This window comes from Gavia stellata, chromosome 1 (genome assembly GCF_030936135.1).
Source record: "Gavia stellata isolate bGavSte3 chromosome 1, bGavSte3.hap2, whole genome shotgun sequence".
Lineage (NCBI taxonomy): Eukaryota > Metazoa > Chordata > Aves > Gaviiformes > Gaviidae > Gavia > Gavia stellata.
Window position 1 is genome coordinate 124,285,622 of NC_082594.1, and position 26,815 is coordinate 124,312,436.

Genomic DNA, 26,815 nt, shown 5'->3' on the forward strand with positions numbered 1-26,815 from the left:
AGCTGTTATCTATCTGTGTTAATAAAATGAGCTGTCACATTGCATTATAAACAATGACTTAGTTGAGTCATTGAATGGATACCAATCAGTTCTGATTGCTGCTAGTATCCATTCTTTTTCTCTTTCAACTGGATTGTCCAGGTATGTTGATCTCCAGCTGTGCATAACTTGGTAGTCAGGCATGAAGGGTAGCAGTATGGATAAGATTCATGCTACCAAACTTTCTTGTGAGTATCTTCAGCTAAGCCTTTGACTTAAGACTCCCTTCTTCTCCTTTCCCTGGTCAATGGAGAGACATACCTACAGTAGAAATGCCTGTTTCTCTCTAGTAGTGAGAGTTGGTATAATCTTTAACAATTAACTGCTTAAAGATAGCTGATAGAAAATGATCTGCAGATTAAAACTTGCTAACGTAAATTGTGTTGTGAATAATTTTAAGTAACAAAATCGAGCAAATTGTCTTTGGAGGTAGTTCACAGTTCAGGGACAGGAAAACGGTGGAGGGTGGTGTGAACGCAAATTATGGTAATTACCATTAAAATATGACTGTACTGGCATTTACTTGACATGCATCTTTTTTAAGACTTGTGAATGGCAGGATATAGAGATGACCCGGAGCTGGCCCTATATTAACATAAGCATAGAATGCCATTTTTCACCAGGGATATAAAACTGATATGCTACTGGAAAGAAGAGATGCACAGTTAGGAGATGATGTAGAGGAAACACAGTCTGCAGTCTCTTAAACTGAATGCAAATACAGAAGAGTATAGGATGGTGTCCTCATCTCCACGTATTAAGTTGAGGGAACGTTTTCATAATGCTGAGGTTTGTCTCAGGTGTGGTTTTGTTTCTTGTTTTGGGTTTTTTAAAATTATTTTCTAATACCCATGTGTTGTCTCCACAGTTATTCAAAATCGGACGCAGTCAAAAACTTCAGATAGTTCTTCTCTGCCAGGAGCAATATTAGGTGACTAGAAGATATTTTTATTATTTTTCCTTATCTTTGGCTGAAAATTAGAACGGTGTAAATGCTTTTAATTTTCTTGATAGTTCTTTCCTTGCATATCAAAGGGTATTTTGCAGCTGGTTCAGACAGTATTTGTTATGTTTTATGGTGGTACAGATGGTTCAGGGATGATGTAGCCCAAGGCAAATAGAATAATTTTATTGTTACAGTATTTAAAAGAAGATACTGTCACTGTTTAAACCAAGAAGTTCTTTCATACTTCACGTAAAGTTCTGTGGCAAAGATCTTATTGAGATCAGGGGTCGTTCTTTTTGGTTTTTTAAGGTAGTATGATAACATACCATCTACAGACACAAACCTGTTCTGATATATTAGGCTATAGTGATGGATATTATAACCTTCCTTGCAATTAGAGCTTGATTTTAGATCTCGGGTTGTAACTGTTTCCCTCAAACCATTCGGTTTTGTGCTTTCTGTTCTTGTTTGACCTATGCAAATACACAATTTTGGCTTAGAACATAAAAATAGGGAGAAGTCTATGACAGTGCTTAGTGTGGTGAACTAGTGGTCTGAAATAGATAGGAAAGGCTCACTGCATCATGCGCCTTGTGACCAATTTATTCCTGGATTCAGGAAGTGCTTTGTATAACTATATAACTTTGGCTTAAGTTTGCTTTGTGTGAGTTTTAATGCATTGATGTGAATCAATCAGATACTTACTCACCACGTTTGGTGTTGAGTCGTTTTGGCCCACCAGACAGAATGTCCCAGCATCTGTGATACTGCTGTATCCAGGGTTGTATGCTCCAGTATTGAATTGTTTTCATTTCTGATTAATTGTGAAATGGTGGTAATACAGTGAGTGGTGTAAAGGGGATTGATAATTACTGAATAGAACTAACTCATTTCCCAGATACTCATACTAAACTCCCAAGGGTTCAGTAGTAGTTGCTCGCGTATCTCAGAGGGCAGACTGTGTATTTTTCGTCTCTTCTGCAATTAATGGCACACTTCTTTCTGTGTAGTGCACCTAATTGTTCCAGGTCTCAATGAAACTCAGCAGAAACTTCCTCCTCTCCTGACAATAGATGATATACCTCAAGCATCCAGGAAAAAACTGGGTAAGCAGAAATGAACTAAGTTTGTGTTGTTTGTGAGCAGTATCAGAAGCATAGTGATGTGAGATCATGTATGCAAGCAGAAAAGACCTTTTTTTTCCTCTCTTACATTCTTTTTTTCTATTTGTTTAATTAATGATTAGCTTGGACTTAAAAGGATTCATAGAAAGTAACTTACTTTAAAACCTCTGAACAAGTTTTTAAGGTATGTCACAGGCATTTAAAAGAATATGCAGTAGCTGTGATCCATAGAGGAAAGAAGGGAAGACAGTCATGTTTATGGTCTTTAGGGGTTTTGTTTTACAATGTAGCTTACTTTTTTCATAAGTTATATCTTTAAAAATGGAAATTTGTGTCTCCATTTCAAAGACCAGATTTTCAGTGAATTTTCATTATATGAATTCTGACCTGAGTATATGTAAGAAATTGTTTCACAAAGCGATTCTTATTTATTATCTGTGACTAAATCAATGAAGAAATGGTAGCCAGAAATTGGAACATTTCAGTACAGGTTTCATGTGTATCTTGTGAATATGCCTGAAACCTGTAGGGAAAAGATTAATCAAGGCTTTTGTTTAAGATCTGTAAACTAACATATCATCTGTGAATAGCATAATTGTGGGAAACACAGCCATCTTTAAAAACCTTAAAAATGCCCCCAGTGCATCTTTCACAGATCCCTTGAGTAGAGTTCTAGAGCTGATGACTTTTGGCTTGGCTAGTCTTGATACTTAATTTGAACTCCAAACAACTGGGCCAGATTTTTTTTCCTTTCTTATTTCTGCTTTGTTTAATTTACTCTGTCATTCCGTTGCTGGCCATGGCACACTCTCAGACTGGCTTGCTTTGCAGTGAGAAAACAGGCAGTACTTGTTCCTGTTAAGATATTGTGTATGTGTAAGGGTAGAGCTAAACAGTAGAATAATACTTGAATGTGTTTGAGTAAGAATATGTTTGAACTGAGGCTGAGTTCCTTAAAAATTAGTATCTGGAAGTATTTACCATGATTTGACAGATAAATAATGTTAGCATCATCTGTGGCTACTGAAAAGTTAAGTTAACTGGAAAAACTTAATTGCAGTATTTACATTGCAGAGCACTACTGGTTTTCAATCATGATGGTAGAATTAATCACATCGTTAACTTGATTACTAATATTGTCTTTAAACAGCAAGCATAGAAAACAAGGTGTTTATCATAACTAGCTTGGTTTTAACGCGTGTATGATGTTTAGGTAACAAAGACACCGTTAAAACTCAGTAGACCATATTTTGATAAATCTGTTTTTCATACCCCTTGCTTTTAGTAAACCATATTTTAAGACCTCCAATATTAGTTTTGGACTACAGTATCTAGAACTTTTATATTTGTTTTCATTTTCTATCAGTAAAATTATATCTTTCTGCAGGAAAACGATGTTGTGTTTTCAGATAGGTCATAAGGTTCAGTAGTGCGCAGTAAAAATTGCGGAATGTGACTATGAGCAAAAGATGGGGAAAAAGACAAATGTAGCTTCAGTTGTTGTAGAGATGTCCAACTTCCTCAGTTGGAGGAGCATAGAACTTGGACTTCTAAATTTAAATGCTCTGATATGTCTAAAATAGATAGTTGGTGTGATGCCAGTTGGAGCCACTCTTTATGTTAGATCACACAAACACCTTTGTGAAAATAGCCAGCATGGACAAGTGATGTTTTGTTCTGTTCTGTTTACTATGTGTTCCTTACCAGAGAACATGAAGTACATGGGTGTACATACACATGGGTGTACTGGATTTCAGAGGAGTGTAAAACAGGGAAGAGTCATTGCTTGGAAAGCAAAAATACTCTGGGAAATAATTTAAATGCATAAAATAATTGACAGAAAGACATGTTCAGAGTCACAGAATCACTAAGGTTGGAAAAGACCTGTAAGATCATCAAGTCCAACCATCAACCCAACACCACGATGCCCATTAAAGCAGGTCCCGCAATGCCATGTCCACACGTTCCTTGAACACCTCCAGTGAGGGTGACTCCACCACCTATACAGATATCCTTCACTGATGCCTGAGAATGATGTGTGTCTACAATAAAATGCAATAAGGCTTATGCTATATGTGAAGTTATGACTAATAATGATTTGCTGACATACTGCAACTATTCTAATTCTGTTATTATTTAGAAAAGTCAAAATAATGCATCATGGAATATCGTATTTATTGAATTAGCAAAATATTTTTTTTCTGTTTACTTAGTCAAAAACTTACTAGTTTTTTTTAAAACAGTAGCAGTCCAGAAAAAAACCACAAAATACATTGCCTTAGTCCATAGTGGAAAAAAACCCAACAGGTGTATTATTCATGTCAAAATTACTTAATTTTCCCTATACCCACTGCTGGAATATCTTTATATGTGTTGGAATAGAAGGCTATTGTCATACCACTGTAATTGTTAGAAGTAATGTTAAGGAAAATAAGGACGACTCCATTGTATTTGAAACTTTATTACACTATTCTTGTATAGTGCTTAGAACTACAATACATCTTTGAATTTTGGAAAGCATTTTTGCTGTTAATGCTCAAATGCTAGACAAATGAAAAACACTGAAAACTGTTTTACACTGTGAAAGTAATGATTTGTAAGGCATTGAATTCCTTTTATTTTTAAAGAATCTTTTAATGAACAAAACAATACCAAAAATGCATGTGTTTAACATAGCTAGATAGATGCTTGTACTGATTGTGCAGTGGAAGTTCATTGATTCCTAAAGGTATTCAACTTTCCACATTTATCCATGTTGGTTTAATTTGGCAAACTGAAGTGGGACAGAAATAAATCTGTAGTAGAACAGAGCAGATACAGCTTTGCGATTATTCTCTAACGTCTTTGTCCCTTTAGCTAAGAATGAAACTCGAGTATGGCCTGCTGAATCCAAAACACCAGAAGTTCAAGAGATCTCTCCACAGTCCCTCCCAGGTAATGAAAAATTTATTTTAGAAAGTCTGTGGAATATCTTTGCCAAATATATAAACTAAAATTAAATCCATCTTTGTGTGGCTTAATATGCAGTTAAAGGTAGTAGTTGAAAAACAGGAGGATAATGTAGCTGAATTAGTAGTCATGAGTGGTAGATGTGGATAAAAATCTGAATCTAATTTTGGAGGAAAGTTTCAGATGCTATAATTGTTGGATTTATAAAAATACTTAGAATTAGAACCATATCTTTGTGGGGTGCTGGATACCTTGATATTGTGAAAAATGGCAAAACAAGAGTTTTCTTGTGATGCACCTTGAACTTCTGACTTTCGTGAAATATATGAAGAAGAAAATCAGGGATAAGAGCATGATTGTGCAGAACACATGCATGTGATTAAGATGGAACAGTCACAGTAACAAGCTCTATTTCAGAGGTGCAGTGGATGACAGCATGTTGTTCCATTTAAGTTCAGTTGTGAACACGTTAATCTTGATAGCATTCTCTCTGTGGACTTACTGGCCCTATTTAAATGGGAGCTGTCTGCATACATGGGAAAGGAATATAAAATTTGATCCTAGACTCATATTCAAAGTTATGTGTCTGTGAAATGTATGTTAACTTGTATATTTGGAAGACTGAAGTTTTTTATCATCTGCTTGTGGCTAAAAAAATAGCGCTTATTTAAAAGGGCATATTCAGATGCTAATTTCTTAAACTGTTCAAAAACATGAAGTGAAATTTTAAAACTCACAAGATTAACTGCCTCCACTTTCTTAGGAAACAAGTTAGTGTAACAGAAATGGACTACTTTATCAAGTTGTATGACAAGTATAGCCCTATATTTTAACATTTGCAATCTGAAGGCAGAAAGATTGGAGACAACTAAATTGTTCAAAGTCAAATGATGAAGAGTGATTTTCCACCCACATTTTGGATTTGTTTAAGTAGATGCCTCTTCATTTTCTGTAGTCTAGCTTTTATCCTATAACTGAGACTCAGGTCTTGATTCTGCTGTCACTAGAGACAGTAGTTGGCTTCTGCCAACTTCTTTGCTGAAAGGGGAGAAAGGAGGCTTGAACAGCGTCAAGACTTTAAAATGAAAAAAGAATTTGAGGAAACAATACAGCGAAGGTTTGCTTTGGTTTAGTTTAGTCATATTATGTGATCTTGCTGGCATTACTCTATTCCATCTGTAAAGTAATTCCTGGCCAGCTGAAATAGTGTAGCATGTTATTCCTTTGACATCACATGATTCACACAGATACTGCCCTTAAAGATGACTGTGTTTAATTTATTCCTTAAGTATATCAAGGATACCATACTTCACATCATCAGACCAACGCAGTCTTTAATTAAAATGAACCAACAAACAAATAAAAAACCCCCCTCCCAAAGAATATGTAGGGAATAAAAGAGATGTAGGATGAAGTAATGCAGCAAAATCATGTAAAGATTGACAACCATCTTTTAGATTAAACAATCCATCATTTTTTTTCTCTGAAAATGTTTGCAGAATTTTATTTTCCACTCAATAGATAAGTGAATTTGGCAAATCATCAATTCCTTTCTGCAAAACCTTCATAAGGACAGCTCTTTCCTCTTTATCCTAAATATTAAGGTGCTCCTCCACAGGAATTTATTATCAAAGGGGGCTCTGAACTTTACAAGTTTAGCATATATGTAACAAACAGCTTGCTTTTAATTGGCAATGTGTGGATACTTTTCAAAAAACTGTAAAGAATACTATTTTTTTCAATTTTTTTATTTTGTTTTAGTTTGAGGTCTCTTGTGGATTTAAATTGTGCAGTTATTTTACTTAATTATTTACCTTGTCTAAGTAACTGCAGAACAAGCAATCTACAAATATATTTTATAGAACTTAGCTGTTTTGTGAAAGTGAGAACTGAATGCATACATTTATGTAATCGTCTCCTGCAAAATCCTAGTCCTCAGGCTTGCATTTATCTAGTCAAAATACATCATTCCTTCTGCTGGAATTCACTGGTTAATCAGGTAAACAGTGTGAAATCTGACCCCAGAGTTGATACATCACCTTGGGAGGAGAGAATCAGTCCATTCTGTTTCCTTTCCTTTGTGTTCTGTAATTATGTTTATGTACCTGGCATGCGGTAATTCTAACCATAAACACCGTCATCTCTAGACAGCACAGAATTATATGTTTATGAAGTTGGATAATGTGTTTCGTTATACATGATAATAATTGACAAGTACTGTCTTTTTAGTGGGAAATTATATGCAACCATTTGTTAGCACTAAACATGTTGTTATTGTTATCACACCATTAGTTATTTATGGAAATATTTAGAATCATTTTCATCTTCCACTTTGTGCTTCCTCTGTGGTTTTGCTTCCATGTCTCTTTTTCTGTGGTGCCCATTCTTTTCGGTCATTCTTTGTTGATCACAGCACCAGTGTCTTGTGTTAAAGTATGAGTATGTCACACTATTTACATTAAAGAAGGTATTCATTGTGGTTACAGTATTTTGGTTAAAGAGAAAAAAAATAGAGAGTAGCAGGAAACAGGGAAATGAAAGTGAATCCTTTAAAAGAAACAAGAAGTTCTTCAAGTGTAATTTCTGTCTAGCCATTGCATATGCAAAAATAATTTTAATATTTAAGCATTTGAGCCAGACTTTCACAAGTAACTTAAGCAAGAGATCTGAGCACTGGTCTTCTGCAAGGGTTGCATTTGAGAGACAGGGTAGTATATAGGCACAATTAATTGAGTTTAGCAATAGGATCTACTTCATTATATTTCATTCAGACTTCCCTCTTTGAAGATTATACTGGATTCTTTGAGTAAGGCATAGTAACTATTTGCTGTGAAAGGTTTAAGGACTGGTGCAGGAAGTGGCAACAGAACACTGATTTAAGAGGAGCTGTGTGCTGTAGCGGCCATTGTGTCATCAGTCATGCAAGAAGGGAAGAAAGGAGCTTGAAGTATTTCAGCAGGCGGACTATCTGAAAGGCTCCATGAGCTGGGCTGCTCTTGTGTTTCATTGGGTCTTTGTCAAAGGGTGTGTTTTGTGATGTGACGTGGTTCAGTAACTTTTTTTGTCATATTTGTCGGGCAGGCATCCCATCATTTTCTTAATTTCAGGCCTCCCCTCCCTTGGCATGCACTTCCATGGAAAGACTGGTTAGTAAAATCTGTCATGCTTTGTTTTTGCCAGGCTTGTTACAATATTTTCCACTTAGGACTAATTTATTCTTAACACAACAGCACAAATTCATAATGCCTTTTTTTTTTCTCTTTCTTCAATCTTTAAAATGCTGTCTAATATGCCTCAAACTACCACTATATTTTTTCTCTCAGATGAATCAAGTGTCAGGCCTTTTTATTAACTTCACAGGGAAATTGGAGCTAACCAACAGTTAGAAATATCAGCACATTTGTGTAGGACATGGAAGAACTAGTTAAAGAAAAAAAAAAAAAGCAAGTTATTTCTTTCTGTAAGGGGTTATACCAGAAATTTATCAAAGTAAATTTGTGAAATAGAGAATAGGCTTGAAATGAAAAGTACCACCTGTGGATCCAAACTAGGGCTAATGTTTAGTAGGAATAACTTCTTTGTTGCCGTGTTTCCCAAGTTCTGTTCCATCTGTCCTCCCTCTGGCCCCTGAAGGCTTCCCCTTGTGCTCACGTGGGATGTGAGGAGTGAGATTATTGCTTCCATCGGAATATCTTAACTCCATTTGTGGAGGAAGAGAGGAACAGGAATGAGAGGGTCAAGAGAAGTTAGAAGAAAAATACTTTAAGAAATGTTGCCTAAATGCATTCTTGCTGTATTCCATGCTGTGATAGTGAAGTAACTTACCTTGCTTGGTAGTGTTAACCATTTACTTTGCAGCTACCATTGAACCAGCACGTTAAACCTAAGTTTACCTGGTGCCCTGGAAAAGTCAGAGGCTGTTCTCTCTTTTTCTCTAATTTGGCTTTTAAAGCCTAAACTTTCTGCTTCCTATATCTTTTTTTACAAAAATGTCTGCTGCTGTTTCACGTCATCCCTACAATGTTCTGTGCAAAACAGAGGAGAGCCTGGTCTCTTTTATCCCAATTCTAGGCATGCTTTTTCTTGTTCAGCTTGCTCAGCTAACTTAGCTGACAAGACACGTGCTTCATATGAGTGCAAACCATCTGACCTCTAAAAAAAACCCAAAGCATAATGAGTTCTAAATTTCTGCACTTGCTTTTGGTGGGTTTGTGGGTTTTTATCATGATTACATTTCACCAATAAGAAATGTTAGCTTTTGAAGTACTTCTGAGGTACTTCTGAGGTATGGGTTTGTTAGTTGTTGCTTCTGGGTCTCTTATGGGTGAATTTTCTCCCACAAACTTCATAGAGAGAAATTGCTTTAACTTCTCTATAGAACGAAATCCTCCTTCCACTGATGACAGTAACAGCACTATAACTGACTTAGTAAAAGCTGAATTGGGTTCTAATAAGGCAGCGTCTGTGGAGATTCCAGCTTTTGTGGCACTGAAAAGCATCGTACTCCAAACCAGAAGATAGCATAATGGTTGTAACTGTAGCAGCATCTACGTAACTATTTAGAATCTGGAAAGCAGCATGTTTTCTTCAGGAAATGAAGGAAGAAGCTTATAAACCTACATGATCAGTTCTTGCTTGAGCATGCTCGGTAGATGGTGGAAAAAGCATGGAGAGCATCCTGGAAAAACAAAAGTAGCTCTCTTCTGTTGTATGAATACTAAAACTTAGAGCTATATTGATGCTGATCACCAATATTAAAGATCTTTTCTAAATGCCAACATATGCTAAATACTGTGTAATTTGCTCTGTGGAAGGAATTAATGCTCTTATCACATTCAAGGCTGAGACCTTACCATCCTGTGTTCCATATCAATAAGCTTTGTCATTTTATAATCTGAGATTACCAGTTGTGTGTACTGTATGACTGATTAAATGCTATGGGACCTCCAGCAAGATGGCGAGGAAAGAAGTTATCTTGACTTAGATACCATAGGAATTAAATGTTATGTTAAACAGCTGGAAGAGTGTAATTATGAACTAGTTTATTAAAATATGGTCAGCAATTCAGTTTAGGTACCTTTAATGGCTGTTTAATAAACTGCCCATGCTTTACTCTGAAGATGGAGAATTACAAGAATGAATGAAAATCAAAAGCCTATGATATTACTAGAAAAATGAAAGAGCTAAGGTATGATAGATGAATCTTTATTCTTTTCCTGATAATTTTTATGTTACAAGGATTAAAAAAAAAAAACCAAAACCAGAACGTCAGGGAGAATATTTGTAAATACACTTTGTGATGTAATGGATCTTGTTTATAATGTATATCATAATGAATCTGGGAGGCTGTAACAAAAGTACAGTGTGAGCTTCTGATCTTAGCTTTGCTCTTTGTCACTTATATTTTCCTTTGCTTATGTAAAAATGCAACAAAATAAATCCAAAACATCACATAGACTTCACATCTGAAAACAAAAATAAATATTAATCATGACAGTGTCGAGCTGCTGCAGATATTATTCTAATCAAGTGGCATAAAATGGTGGTAAGAAAAGCAGTGGACTTCGGGCAGTAGATAAAGAAAAGCTCTGAGGGATTCTAAATTAAATAAAGCTTCTTTCTTCTAGCTCAGGCTGAGAAAAAGCATGGACCTGAGGAATTTAAATCAACGCCTAAACCCGAATTGGTGCAAACTCAAAACATACTGGGTAACTAATTTTGCTGCTCTTTACCTTCTTTGTACATTAAATGCTTTTTTCGCCTCCAGCAGAATGTTTCTACTATTTGCTGCATCCCCTTTGTATTGACTCCAAAGGAAGTCCTAATTAAAAATTTCTGGTTCCCTTTGTGTTTCCAGCAACTCATACATGAAATGTAAAGCAGGATGCATCTAGCTCTGGCTGCACTGTGGCTCTTATACGTATGATTATTGCTAGCAGATTTGACTGGGTGATTAAATTTTATTTTTCAAAGTAATGCTTTCTGTCTATGTGATCTGCATGATTGACGCGATATAAAATTTCCATCAGTAAAATTAACCTCAGTGATAGAATTGGAATAATCACCTCCTTGATTTTCTTCTGATGACAGGTTCATTTAGGTAGCATCAACAGTGATGCAAAAGGAAAATTTTATATTGCATGTGACATGATACAATTGTATTTGTCCTGGAGGAAAAAAGAGCTCTACTGATTTTTTTCATAGAGATGTCTTAGAATGAGAGATTTCTCATCTAAGTAGTAGTGTTGTGTTAGTTTTGTGATTTGGAGCAGCATCTACTTACTTCTTGCATGCAGAATTCTAAATTCTCCAATGTTGATTTTGTTGCCTGTATTTTAATCCCCAAACCACGCAAAATCATGAACACAAATTTCAACTTGAGGGGTTTTCTTTTGGTGGTTTTGGTTTGGTGGTGTTTTTCGTTGTGGGGTTTTTTTTTTTTTTGAAAGTTCGATTAGATTTTTTTTAAAGCACAGGTGGCATTCATACAGAATGATGTCTGATAAAGGAAAAGATCATTAGTATTTGCAGGACTGAAATACAGATCTTCCCATGAAGAGGACTGCTAATGCTTCTCAATAAATATATTTTTACATAATCCTATTGATTCATGTTAATGTCATACTGTCTCTTTTGTCTTTTTTCATTTACAGTTGCAAGCAGATTTCCAGAATTTACTGAAGCTAAACCATCAGTCAATCTAATTTTCATTCTAACTTTTAATTTGTTTTTTTCTTAAGTATAATCAACCTTGCTTGGTTTTTGCCGTGCTTTTAAAGATTAAAATGTGAAATTCAATCAAGATATGTCACTGCTTAATTTCAAACTAGGTAGTCATAGTTACTGATGGATGTTCATTATCAAATTCCTGTGATTGATGGATCTTTATGATTAGGGAAAAGGTGATTTCGTTCATATTCCACATACCTTTTTAAGTTACAAAGTTATGTGTTGTTTTTTTCTAGGTTGAAACTACTTTTTTTCTTAAATATCATTCGTTTTAGGAGTGAGTGGTTTATAAGCCAAAATATAGTTCCGTACTGTGTCTTATAATATTCTTATTAAAGTAAAGCCTTGATTATTTCTTTTATCATAGCTTCTAATGAAATACAGCCACTTCCTTCTGGATCCAGAATCTCTGATGCTCCAAAAAGTCCATTGACAGAACTTGGTAATTACTTTGTTTGTAAATTTGGGTAAACTTCAGTGGAAAATGACCTAATTCTTTTATTGTTTCTGTAGCTGGTAGGTTTTAATGCTTTAGCTGCTATAATACCATTTTGTATGTAAAATACGGTAGCCATTTCTTCTTTCTTCTTTCATTCTAAGTCTGGTTTTGCTTTATTGTCGTGACAGGATGCTCCAGATTAATGCTTCATTTTAAAAAACAAACACACAAAAACTCCTGAGGATATATGGGCTAATTTTTATCTGTACAATGATATGGCAATTTATACTTGGCTAAAATCTGTGCTCTTTGATTTGTAGTTTTCTTGGAAGTACCCCATAAGCTTCTGAGACTGGCTATTTCAGAGTTGGAGTACTGCTCCAGCCAACATCAGTTTTCCGGGTTTTCATGTAGTTTGCCAAATACTTGTGTATTTGGTTAAAATAGTGCCATAATTTGAGATGTTGTTGTGGTTTAAATATTCGTGTGTGTTTGCTTACTTCTGGATTCATTAGTTGTTTGGTGATGAACTTCAGAACACTTTAGAAAGGCCTGATATTTGAGAAAGTATGGCACTGCTCACATTTTCAAATCAGTTTTACATGTGTTAGGGTCAAAATGTTATGGTCAAAATCTTCTTACGGGCAAAGAGGAACACACCTTTTCTTTCTTTGTTTTAAAGTTACATTTTATATATATACACACACTTACATGTAAGTATATATGTATAGACATTTATAGACATATATATTTACATATATCTATATGCAGATGCATATACATGTGTGTGTATGTATATAAAGCCAAGAATTTATTGTTAGTGTAATGGAAATCTTAACAGTCTATCTAATTCAAGGATCATCATCAGTCTAGATTTAACTCTTACTTGTAAAGCAAGGAATGATAATGCAGGTAGAGTACTTACATACAGAAAAAGCCTCAATAATAGCAGTAACATAATTAAAATAGTAACACACAAACTTCTTAGTTTCTACCCTTCTTCCTGGTGCTTTGCTCACCCTTCCACTACACCTCTGGGTCCTAAGCTTGGTGATATCATGATTGTGTTGGTCATGACTGGGGATGTTTCAACAAGTTATGAGCATCTGGAGTCCTCTGCTGGGAGGAATATGGTGATGATCATGTTGATGATTTCTTCCTCTCTTCTCTCTTTCTTTCTTCTGCTAAGAGACACCTTACATCTGAATTTACCATATATGGTGCCATTTGTGTATGTTATACTATTTCTGCGTTCTTGTTGTTACCCTTAAAGTAAATTTTTTCCAGCTCCAAGTGTGCAGTTTTTATAACTGACCGTCACTGAGCTGGTTATGGCATGGGGTCTCCAGTGCCAAACCTGGTCCCCATCTCTTATCATCCCATGCCTGCACTCCTCTATGCCTTATCCTATGTCTCCCCTTCTCAAGACCTCTGCTTTCAAAACAGGCCTGTATTTCTCTACACTGTGTCATTGTGCAAGTCATAAATATCTCATTCTACCAAAACAACTGCTTGTTGCTGCTATCTATATAAACAACTATTACACTAGTTGACTGGAGTGACCTTGAATCAGTATGGATTTATATTTCACTAAGTATTCGTCAAGAAGTTATATAATAGTGCTGGTTTATTTAGATGGCATACTTTTACTTAATGCAGTCTGCCAAATTTTAACATCATTTCCAGGAACAGCTCTTACTTCTTGAAAGGCGTATTTGAACCAAACTCTCAAGAACATGAAAATGGTCTTCACAATTTGTTCTTAATTTCCCACAATTTTTGACAGCTCTTTTCCAGATATGTTTGAGGGGATGTGGGATACATATTTGTTTTCACTGTAGTGAAAGAAGTTTGGTTACATCCAGTTAGAGGCAGCATTGAAGAGAAACACACACATTTGGTGATTTAAGAACCTATTTGCTATAAATGTAGCTGAAAACCTGAAAATTATTAAGGATGGGAAGTATTTTTGCTTTCTGCTGGGGCCTTATAACCTAATCCTATGTTTGTCTCAGTGGTAAAGATAAAATAATAACAACAGTTGAGGCAAAATACATGTTTCATTCAAGTATTTTTTCTGGTTTTGTTCTCACGTCTTCCATTCCTGCCAAATAGTTCCACTTAGCAGAAGTGGGATTTAATTATGTGAGGCTGGGCCCAGGCGTTGGGTCAGCTGGAGCATCTGTGCTCCCCATGAAGTCAATGCTGCAGTCAAAGATATTCTATGAGAGCTGAGAGGGGGTCATACAGAGGAGATTTCTCTGCACTGTGCCTCTGCATGCCTTGATCACCTGCTGTCATAAAATCAGCAAAGAAAGCAAAATTTAATTTCTGAAGTCGAAGAGTGTGTGACCTGTATTCTACCCTAGTTCCCCTGAAGATTTTTTTTTCTTTATTTTTCTATATCGATTATACCAGAGGGAGACATCTCCTTTGTTTTATAAACTTTCTGTGTGGTCGGTATATTTTGAATTCAAACCTTTCTAAAAAGATAGCTTTGTTAACATGCCTTCAATGTTCTGATGCCTTTGGGAGATCTCTCTTAGCTCTTACTGTATGTAAATGGATGAATGGAAGCTTTTGCCAAAAGCTGTGACTCATATGGCTTTTGTTGGTATTACTTTCTTCTCTATAAATATAGAATAGAATAGTTCCAGTTGGAAGGGACCTACAACAATCATCTGGTCCAACTGCTGAGTCCAACTATATCAGGATAGTAACCTGGGATCATATTTGTTAATATGATAAGCTGGATTGAAAGTAAATGGGAAAGCAGATCCAATATATGAAATAAAAGTCTTTACTTTTTGTTTTATATTCATATTGCCTACATTAAAAATGAACCCTACACCTAATTGCTTGAATGTTTTTCTCAATCTCAAGCATTCAGAGAACTTTATTTTTAAAATTCTGGTATAACTGCTTTTCAAAAAACCTCAGCTTGATAAAGACCAATTAAAAATACAGATGGAAATTTTATCTTTCAAATATATTATAACCTAAACGGGCATAAGTGACTGGTGCAGATAAGTTTACTGGAAAGAATGGTACTTACTGGCCTGTACACACAGTTGAATAGGCTCTGTTTCTTAGAAGCAGGACAGTAGCGCAAAACCTACACATGGTGGAAACTCGTTCATGCCGACCTTTAGGTAAGAATGCCCAATTTCACCTTGATTCCCTGTCTTCATTAAAGCAGACTTCAGGTTATCCATTCTTCAAAGTGAAATAACCATAAGATCTTTGTAATAGTCTTCATTACAGCATAACAGATGAAAGATGCTGTTTACAAACTTTCATGATTATTTCACAGACTTCATTGTACTACTCTTTTTTTATCTTTTCCCATTACACCTCCTGTTAAAAGTTACACATAATGTAATAGTAACCAGTTCATACAGACCTGCAAGTGCCGTGAAGATCAAATGTATTGTGTTTGGGTTGTAGCTGCTTCACTGTGAAGAAAAACCTCTTAAGTAATATGGATTCAGCCTGATTAGATAATGTATGCCAAAGTTTGAATGGGGTAAAAATTGACAGAAAGAAGACACTTTCAAACCAAACAAAAACTTGCTAGTTACAGTTAAAATTAGATTTTGTACCACTTGCAAGGAGAGTGTCTATCTCAATATCATAAATTTTTTTCATGTTTGCTCTTAGCTACTCAGAGTCCAGCCTTGAAATCTGTATCTCCACCTTCTGCAGAAACCACAGAGACGGAGATGGGTAATCAGCAGATTATTTCCATGATCTTTTTTCCATTATCTTAGCATCACGTAGATCTGCAAATGGTAATTTTAAGATCTGCTTTAGAATCTTGGCTACCAACACTCAGAGGGCTGCTTATGCACCATTCTTGTGTCTGTGTAACCAGCTGAAAAACATATTTGTTACTGGCTTAAAAGCTGCTTAAAAACAGTGTTCTCATATCTCCTTGTTAGCTTACTTCTTTTTGTATAGCTGCAGCTCTTATCCTAGAAAATTTAAGATAAAATTCCTTGCTGATAAGAATTCTTTTGGGCACGTGAACTCAAATTTCAAGGCCAGAAGACTGTATTGTAAGCCATCATCTCCTGTCGTCATGACACAGTTGTCTCACGTCTCACTTTCAGGCCATCTGCCATCTTGCTTAGCTTTGCATTAGCATCATCTGGAATTGCACAGCCTTCACTAAGCTATTTGATGCTAATCCATTAAGTCACAGGTCTTTCAGCATTTTAAGCTCAGATTCTTTTTTCAGCTTTTGAGGAAACACAGCCTGTTTCTTCAGGATCCAAAACATCTGGTACCACAGAATTGCAACCAACCAGATCTGGTAATGATTTCTCATAAGATTAATCCTCTTGACAGTTAGGAATTTTCAGAGGAGACATAGTGCCTCTCATTAAGTAGTTTGTTCAGTTTGACATAAATGAAGAATAACTGCAGGTATGAAAGTGCTGTATCAAATAGCATGTTTCTTTATGACATTTGATATGAAATACAGAACTAGTAGTTTAGAATTTTTTCCATATTTGGCTACAGCATGTAATTCTTAGCTTTAAAATTAAATTGGACTTACAGTAAATACTAAATTTACATAGGCCTGTCCACACCTGAGTTTCGTAAGTGGAATATCCTGATTTACTGAAGTACTCAGAGTCCTAAGAAATGAATGGAAAGTGTAGAAATTCCAACACCTTTTGAAAATGTAGCTCTTCTTTTAGCCTTTTTGTATAAACATAGATGTAATTCTAAGTGCCCAGATTTCAAAACTGGCACTATAAAAACATGTCATTGAAGATTCAGACACTGGCTAGTTGGTCGTTGGTCCTTAGAAAATTTCTATGATGTGTTTCTCTTACTTTATAGATGAGAGCCAGTTGGAAGATTTCAGTTCATTAGCATACCAGTAGTGTAATGCCTGATGCGTATGTTTTTGGAAGAAATTGTTTTTTGAAGGAAATCCATTACTAAAGGGGAGATTGATTGCGACTGTCAGCCATTCACATGTCTGACAAAAGACAGTTTATATGTTTCATTTCGTACAGTTCCTGTTTTGTCATCCTTTTTCCTTCTCCAGTTTCAGCACCAGGATATCCTTCTTGATCCTTGGAATTACAGACGAAAATTCCATGCAGTCCCAGTTTGCTAATTTTTATTAATATTTTTTTCTCCTTTTTTGAGCGGCCTTTTGTTTCTTCTTTTTAACTCTATAGTTCAAATTCTTTTTGTGCGATTCCACTAGCAATTTGGTCATTAGTTGCATTATGTGTCTGTACATTAATGCATGTTTTTGGAAATTGTTTTCAAGTCATACTTAATTGGTTATTGAACATTTCACAGTCTACCTTTCTGCGCAACGTAATGTGTTAAATACTACCTAGAAGTTTCTTCAGCTCATAAAAGAATATGATGCTGTTGCATAATGGTTCGTGTCACTTCAAAACAATACAGCATGATTTTTGTTTTTATTTTCCAGCTTCACATGACTTCCTTCATGTTACTTCTACTCCTCAAGCTTTTACAGCTTCAGAAATGCCAGACACTGGTAAATTATAATAATACTATTTCAGAAGCATACCCTTTTGTTTGTTTGCTTGGTGCTGAAAGGTTTACTGCTGCTTCCATGTTGATGATTTCAGACAGCTATTCCATAGCACTTGCATTGGACGTTGCCCTATGTGTTAGTTTTTCAAATCCTGTAACAGCATCCTAATTCCGGGGATCACAGCACAGGTTTAAAGCAAGACTGCAGTTACCTTACAGAGCCTGAATAATGCAGTATCCATCAAATGGGTGTGTCAAAGATTTACATTTTGCGAGGCTTAAGACTGTTACAGTCAAGTAAGACGTGATACTTTTTAGTGATAAGATTGTTTTCTTTCTCTCTTTCTTTCTGTCTGTTTTTCAGTGTCCACATATACATTTTGCTTTAATTTTTACTATGTATTGTCTTGACATAAGAACTTAAACACATCTCAGGCCAGACCTTCCTAACTAAGCTATACTTTGGGTTACAGCTTTGGAGATAGGTTGTTGTTTTTCCTGTAGCCTTTGATATGTGAGGATGCTTAAGTTTTTTAAGCATTGCTTGAACATGAACAAGTATGTGCATAAGAGGTGAGGGCAATGGGGAAGGGATAGGAGAAGGTGGAGGGGAAAGGAAAGCAGTTCCTTGCCCAAAACTTTACTCTGAGCAATGCAGCTGTAGTTTATTAAGTTCTCTGCTGTATAACCAACCTACTGGTTCTTGGCATCTCAACACAGTTTTCAAGAGTTCAGTTTTGCTGCACTGTTCTATAAGCATTCTACTCTCAGGCAATGATTTTAAATCAAGTTAGTTCACTCTGTTATATGGGATGCCTGGGCCCAGCTCTGACTGAAAGAAAACTGCCCGAAAATGAGAAACTGCATAGAGCTAAGTAAATTGATGAAGTGGTACCAAGAGACTTTAATCTCCTGAAATCACAATTTTTCCTAAATTTTCTGAAGAATTCTTAACTTCCTGGAAAGATGTGGTATAAACTGTAGAGCTGTTTTTTCAGGTGCTATTTAAGACAAGTGCATGTAAAACTATATATAGATTGGTTTTCAAACTCTTTGTGAACATTTGCACACATGGGAAAACTAGAATAATATCTTCAGTGAAGTAGTTAGTGAGGGTGTTTAAAATATTTAGAAAAAAGACGGTTCATTTTGTAAATAAATAATAAAAAATAATACTCTGCAGAGCAGTGGAAGGTAAAATTTCTCCCCCACAAATCTTAATTTATTTATTCTTAATGTGTTTATATGAAGTTATTTCTCAGGTGTATTTACTTCTTTTTTTTTTTCATGCAGCTAGAGATACTACTGAGTTGGAAATATCCATGCCCATAATTACTACAGAACCTCAGTTGTTAGAAACGGCACTGGGTAAAATTGATAAGATGACTTTATTTAGTTGTAAAGATTTTCTTTTAATTTATATCCTTGCCGCTACTTTCAGAAGCTTTGCATTGCTTTAGTTGTCACCATCCCAGTAATTCATACCACTTACTGCTGCCATTAACTAGATTCTCATCTGCACTCACTCATCTTTGTGGATGGAGGACCGGAGGCATAGAGGTGGGTTGCCTTTAGTTGGTTGGGTTTGGTTTTCTCATTATTGAGGTTCCCAGCTGTGGACCTGCCTTTCTCAGTTTTGGGGTTCTTTTTCCTGTGCTGAGAGAACTTAACAGTGAGAGGGAATTAAGCGCTTAACATACATTTCTGTGTAATGTTTCTGTGAAACTGTTGTTTTGACTGGCTTTATATTGGCTGGCCCACTGACTGTTTTCTGGATCTTACTACCTGCAATTCTCAATGTGCTAAGATTATTAAGCAGTAGTAAGAATTCTCATTAGTATGAATAATTAGGTCACGTAGTTTCCACATTGACTTCTACACCAGCCTAACAGTTCATGAGCTGATTTGCAATCAAATTTCCCTGTGCTTCCATTTTAACAATGCAACATTTGTCTCCTGAGTCTTGTGCTATCCATAGTAGCTCTGAGGCAATTAAGCCTTCTAACACAAGATTATCTTACTGGATTTAGGTGAAAGGAAGCCTCTTTCTTCAAGATCCACAACATCTGGCATGCCAGAAATGCCACCAATCTCAGCTGGTAATGATATCTCTCTTCGTTGTAGTTCTTCTGACATCTAGGCAGTCTCTCAAAAGACAAAGCAATACTTTGCTAAATGGAGGGTTTATTCTGACTTGCTCTGTATAAAAAACTGGAGAGAGAGAGACCAGTAGTATCTGCTGCAACATTTGAGAAACTTGGAATGAAAAGTTGGAATGATAAGATTAATTTTTTTTATGTTTATAAATTATTACCTGGATTGCCCTGTGAGGTTGTTGTCTTTTTTTTTTTTTTGTGAAGGATTGTGTATATATATATAGAGAGAGAGACCTGTTACTTGGAATGGTTACATAAGTGCTAACATGTCAAATTTAGTCCTTTTGTACATTGGATGCAAAAGCTTATCCATAGGTGGAAAAAGCTTTAGCTACTGATCTTAAGAATACCACAGGAGTTTTTAACCATGGGAAAATGACAGTTACTGATTTGTTTAGTGAGTCATTGAATGTTGCTAGAAAAGGTTCACATAGAAGGGACCTGAATAGAAGGGTTTCACTTTCCAAAGGTTGGGAATATCAAAAAAATCCCAGAGAAGTCACTAGGTACCATTTCCTTATTACCACCAACTTCTTAATCTTTGTGCGTGTTTCAAAACTGTCACCAACAGTCTTGCCACGGTGCAGCAAAGATATGCAGTGCAAATGCCACGGTGCAGCAATGGTGTGGCAAAGATGTGCAGTGCAAATGAGTACCACATAGACTAGATTTTACACTGGTTTATGTGTTAGGATGTGCATTTTCTCCGCGCAAAATTAGGGTAAGAGGCTATGAGGAAGTCACTTTAGTGAAGTTACTTGTTCTTCAGTGTACGATGGCATGATGGACTGTACAAGTGCAAGTGGTTGAAAGACGTGCTAGAATTCTGCAGAAAAATTGCCTTTGGTCACTTGTTTCCAGGCATTTCTCTACAGAGTCACTGCGCTTTAGTAGTGCCAGGTACTAAGATTTCTGACCTGTAGAATGAAGGCTTTCGGAGAATCTAGGGAAAAGTGAGATCAGATCTTGAATTCTGAATCCAAACATGGGTCTCTTGGCTCCCATGCTGAGTCTGCAATGACTGTTCTTTAGGCATCTTTCAAGGAAATGTAAGGAGTGCTTTGGTGAAGTAGACATTTAGCCATTTTTCTGCTGATGGAGAGCCTTTTAGCTACTGAGTTTCTAAGAATATTGTGTTAGTTGCAACCAGGGCAAGGCGGTTGCCTGCTGATTTGGTCACTTGAGTCAGGAGATATTGGCAGGAGAAGGCATGTGCTGCCCTAAATACAGACCTGTGGGGTGTTGTGAACTGGTGCTGCTTCTGCTACCACGGCAAGACTGTGTGCATATCTCAAGATCATTTCCGTGTCTGATTGTAGCAAGCCAGAGACCGGACCTGGAATCCACGTCGTCTGCTTCACCGGAAACCACAAGGACTGTGATGGGTAAATAGCCAGTGATTCCCTTCCTACGCTGATTACTTTGGCAATGCTTTTCTCTGCAGCGAGGAGCCTGTTCAGGTGTTTTGATGTCCCGAAAAGTGGGTCCACGATGCGATGGGTTCCTTATGGCTCCTTATTAGGAATTGCTCCATTTGTAAGCTTTCTGCTACCTTTTTTGGGGTTCCACTTCTAGGTTTACTCTGTTCCCATGGGCTACCTATGCCAGTTGAAAGATAGCATCATGCTACTGCGGGGAGTGATGCTGTGACATGGACGCCTGCCCCAAGCGGGGCCACGTCTCCTTGTTTATAGCTCTGTCTTGCTACGACCTGTGTGACAGCAGCCTATCTGCGGACCTGAAGGTGGTTTTTGTGTTTGATCTTAGCTACTCGAAGACCAAGGCTGAAGTCCACCACTCCTCCCTCCCTGGCAACCCAGCAAACTGTGATGGGTAACTAGCAAAACCCCTTCTTTTTCCATTTTTTCCTATGTCTCTCGCTCCCCATCACGCCTCCCACCCCAGGCCACTTGGCATCCTTGTCATCTTCCATGGAGAGTATGAAGACTTGTTGGTGCAGCTTGTCTTGCCGAAGCACTCGCCACACTCGCTCTGCGATTCTGTTGCTTGATCCCATGCTTTTTCCATTGCTGACGAGCATTTTCTGCGGGGACTGAGTGACAGCTTGCATAGAGAACGTTTTATTGCACTTTCCCTTCAGCTGCTGTTCCCCTGCTTCTTTGTGTTTTGGTAGCAGGTCTTCCTTTCTCTGACACATTCAGATACGACCGCGTTCTGAAGAGGCAGATCCTGGCAGGGCTGAGCTGGGCTGGCACAAGAGGACAGCAGTGCGGTTCAGCTGCCCCCCAGGGTTTCCTGGTCCAAGGGTGCAGCTATCGGTTGCTTCAGCGCTGACTGTCAAGGCGGCCGGTTGTCATCTGCCCACACCTTTACATTGCCATCACCTGGAAGTGGGAATGCTCTGCTCTACTGCTGCTTTTGAGGTCACGTTAGGGGTTTCAGAACGATGCCTCTTTTCAGCTTTTGGCGAATCACGGCGTGTTTCTTCGGGTTTCAAAACACCGGCAGCCTTTTGGCACCTGGCCGTGCTGCCGACCTCATCTGGTAACGGTATTTCTTGCAGATCCAGTAACAATGCAAGACGGGCACGGTCCCAAGAGATACTGTTGTGCTTTTAGCAGGACTGTTACTTCTCTTGGGTCTATGTTGGGGTGAAGCGTAAGTGTAGAGATGAAACGGCCGTACGTGAAAAGCCGTGTTTGCTGAAGGCATTGGATATGGCGCTTGGCGACGATGGGTGGAGATGCTCGTGGCGATAGCTTCTCTCCCATTGGCAGGTGTATAAGGCCAGTCCGGTGGCCCACGAGGTAACAAAGCAATACATGAGCAGGCTGGTAAGCCTACAGCCGTGAAGTGGAGTGCAAGTTAAAAGTGTAATGAACCATATTTTCTTGCAATGTTGCTGTGGCGCTTTTGTCTGTAGTAGTCTTGCTTTCGTATCAGCTGATACGCGTCTTGCACTTCAGGGTCTTTTCCAGGGAAGTTAGGTTTCTTGCTTTGCATTACTTAAAGGACTTTTCTTAGATTTCTTGTTTTTACAGTGGAGAAATCAGATACTTGTAATTATAACAAAAACATACAAATTTGGCTGGGCTGAGGATATTTCTTTCTCTTTCCCTGCTGGGTTATGTTGTCTGGATCACTTTTTACATCCTTTTATTTTTGCCAATTTTTTAATTGGATTTGTTTCAGTATCATCATCTCGTAAATTTGCTTTCTCTTTGCCTCCCTTTGCCGAGTGTTCTTGTGCTTTTTCAGTCTTACATTCCGACTAACCTCATGGGAATTTTTTTCCATTCTACTTCTCACATTGCATTTCATTTTTTGCATCATATTTATGTGTTTTTACACATATTTCATATTAACCTATTTCTTCTTAAATTTTGCTTATTTTGCAGAATATATTTTTATGTTTCTTCAGTTCCTTATTATTCAGACACTAAACCATCGAGTCCGTGGTTGCAGATGATGTCATGGTGTGATGGTTCATATATCTTTTAAATAATAAGCCCCAATTTTTTTTCCAGCCTCACATGACTTTCTTCATGTTACTTCCACTCCGCAAACATCTACATCTGCAAAAATGTCAGAGCGAGAGACTGGTAAATGGCCCTTGTTTTATTTCCAATCCTTGGTCTTTCTTGATATTTAAGTAGTACTATTCCAATGTTTGTTATTTGTCCTAGCTTTTTAATGTTGCCTGCAGTGGTCTTTCATTAGTTCATTAAGGCTTCATCTTATCTGTAATAACTGCCACTGTCCAGCAGTTCTAGCCTCAAGTAAGTGATCCTGAGATGATCTGGCTGTTTCAGGGTTGCATCATATTACTGAAGTGTTATGGGGGGGAGAATGGGGCGGAATTTAGAAAGAGATTTGCTGGTTGAACATTTGTTTCCTGTTACAACTTTTTAAAGTAGTCTCTGATATTCAAAAGATGGCTGCAGTACAGCATTTTGGTATTAAAATCATTTTTTCAGTTATTTCTGCTAATAATTTATTACTTCTCCCTGTGTATTTATGGAGAACATAGGGTTTTAGGCAGAATATGTGCATTTGTATTTGAGCCTGATATTTTTCCCAGAATGTGGTCAGAAAAAGAAATAGAGGGTTGCCGTGAGGTTCTCATCTGTGTTTCTGTTCATGCTAGGATGATTTAAGCAAGTGATATTTTATTACATCATTATATCAAACATCATTCTCTTTCTGGGGACCAACTTTAAAATCGGTTGTCTTGATTCTGCAGTATACTGTGCTGAGACAGCAAAGCAAGCATATACTAGCTGGCTTCTGAGTGAAAAATTAGTTGAAGCTACTTCTTCGTCTCCTCTTGATATATTTACAAGTGGTGTTCAGTATTGTATGGGCAATGAGCATTAATCTTTTTGAATGGACTTACATAAGTGCTAAAGAATGCTTGTGTGTCAAAGACGTGTATCTTATGACCTGATTGAAATATCTTTATTTATAGAATTGTTGAACACGCATAGATTATATGGAAACAGAGGACTGTGGATGCTCCACATTTACTAAAGTTATAGACACAGTATTAGGAGTCTCAGGAGGGATTTGGTCCTTAATTTTAAGTGCACAGGTTCAAAAGTGCTGGGTGGTGTAAACTGTAAAATACTTCAGGAATAGTAAAGCTGTATTTCTCTGGTCAGGATGTTTAAAGTAGAATATAAATCTCAAATAATGTAAAATTAATTCTACTCCTTTGCACTTTTGTACTTTTTTTATTTTGTTGGTGTAGAATTAGTAGAACAGGTGGGTGAACTGCTCTGAAATCACTTTGGTTGGTTATCCACTGTGTGCAGGGATGAGTAGCTGCCCAAGGTACAAAGCAGTGGTGTATCAGACCTTGACATCTTCAGTGTAAAACAGCTGTAAATTTTTGGTCCTTTCAAGTTATACATTCTAGCTCAGTGCTGATTATTTTTCAGTTTAATAATTCTAAAACTTAGTAATTGGACAGCTTCTTGCGTTTGTGGCTGTATTGGTTAAGTGCAACATAGTAAATGTAGCTACAGAAAAGGTGAATTTGTTAGCAATGTATTTGTGACAGGCAATGTGATCTAAAATCCTAACACACGAAACTGATATATTTCTCTATTACAGTAACTATTCAAGAACCTTTCAAACTTGTTACATCTGACAACAGTGAAGTGGAATTGGGTAAACAATCATTAACCTTTTTTGTCATCTGGAGATTAGCTTGTTACAACATACATCCACTGTTCATGTTTTCCCTCATCGTATTTGTTACACTTTGGTCAGTGTCCTTTTCGTTTCTCATCACAATACGTTTAGAAATGTCTTAGCTTTTATCTATTGCAGAATTCACACTGAACACAAACATGATGCAGCTGTGTTGATACTCCATGGGTGGTACTGACAGTTATCCTGTCTCTGTGTGAATGCAATATTTTTGTTTCCTTTTAAAGTTGAGACCTGTATTTTATCCAAGGTCATTTCAGTCAAATCAAACTATCTTCATTAGATGGAAAACTTATAGCAGCTAGTCAAGTGTGACTTTACTGCTCTCTGCAGCATGTTCTGTCAGAAGTACCACAGCATTCTCTCTTGATGTAAAGAATTGCCTACTTAGAGTTCTTACTACTTGTCCTTCGACTTTTAGTCAGTCATGAGTGTTCTTAACATCAAGAGCACCTACTCTTCAGTTTTTCATATACCACTGCCCGTAGAAATAGACCATGTTTCTTTCATGCCAGCTGCATAATTTTTCTAACAGATACGGTGGTCTTAGTGATCCAATAGAATCTGATTTTTTTGTTGTTGTTGCATTTGTGTTTTCATTAAAATATTGTCATAATAACATAAAGATTTTTTAAGCCATTTTCCACCAAAGGATGGTCTTTCTCAATAATCCGATTTATATCAAAGTAACTTTGTGGCTGTTGTGGGGAAAATCTGATCCCTGGGCAAAAGATGAATTTGTTGACTATGTTCAGGAAAGTGTTTTGATACCACCTGTGTGAAGACTGTCTCAGTATCTCAAGACTTCTTCTGTTTTGTTAGCTGTTTTGTTAGCTTCCCAGAGACAAGTTTTGATCAACATCTCTTTCTTACCTGGTAACCAGATGTATAGCAATAGGTAAATAGCACATACTTGCACTATATATAGTTTCCACTTTCTCATCACTGCCCTGGACTGTAGTAAGACCAGAACTCATTATCTTTAAAGAAAACATGTGTCTCAGATTTGTCGTGCAATACTTTCATCTCAACTGTTTCTTTTTATTGGCAAGTAGAAAGCTCAGACTGAATAACTGAGGAACATACCCATATTTTACTGTAAGTAGTTTTATGTAGGTTTAGTTCTTATTTGAGTGTTTCTCTACCTAAGCTCTTAGAAAAGATTCAAATTCTGTGTCTTGAAATGTAATAGATACGAGAATACCACTCTAATCGGATTCATGTTGTATTCATACCATAGGAGACATCAGCTTGGTTGTTTGTCTGTCAGTCATCCTACAGCTGACTCAGCCATTTACTGTCTTGATTTTTATTTGTATCATTGTTTCCTTTTACAGAACAGCTTCAGCCACCTAGGCACTGTGGTATTTCAGTGGCTTTGATGTCACTGCAACTTTTAAAACTCAGATTCTCTTTTCAGCTTCTGATGAAACACAGCCTACTTCTTCAAGATCCACAACGTTTGCTATTCCAGAAATGCCATCAACAAAATCTGGTAATGACATTTCTTGAAAATGTGATTTTATTAGTGTTAGGAATTCTCGCAAGAAATGTCCTTATACTTTTGGTTCTATTGTTAATTTACTTTTCTTTGCCTTGGGGTTAATATTATTACAGGAAGAAGGTGGTACATTGCTGCATTTGGGATAACAACATTGAAATAGTAGGCTTTTAGGATTTTTATGACACAGAATAGTGGAGTATTATATTTTTTTTTTTTTTTTTTGTA

The 26,815-nt window shown here is 36.9% G+C and overlaps 1 protein-coding gene across 1 annotated transcript in view; it reads left to right on the forward strand.

The window, feature by feature from the left end:
• ABI3BP (ABI family member 3 binding protein) overlaps positions 1–26,815 on the forward strand; it is a 166,100-nt gene that overhangs the window by 57,011 nt on the left and 82,274 nt on the right. Inside the window, 15 exon segments of the mRNA XM_059836118.1 lie at positions 908–970; positions 1,996–2,091; positions 4,966–5,043; positions 10,686–10,766; positions 12,155–12,229; positions 15,887–15,952; positions 16,467–16,541; positions 17,688–17,756; positions 19,049–19,123; positions 19,753–19,854; positions 21,231–21,296; positions 21,679–21,744; positions 23,400–23,474; positions 24,988–25,044; positions 26,507–26,581. Of these exon segments, the coding sequence (XP_059692101.1) occupies positions 908–970; positions 1,996–2,091; positions 4,966–5,043; positions 10,686–10,766; positions 12,155–12,229; positions 15,887–15,952; positions 16,467–16,541; positions 17,688–17,756; positions 19,049–19,123; positions 19,753–19,854; positions 21,231–21,296; positions 21,679–21,744; positions 23,400–23,474; positions 24,988–25,044; positions 26,507–26,581 (1,119 nt within the window).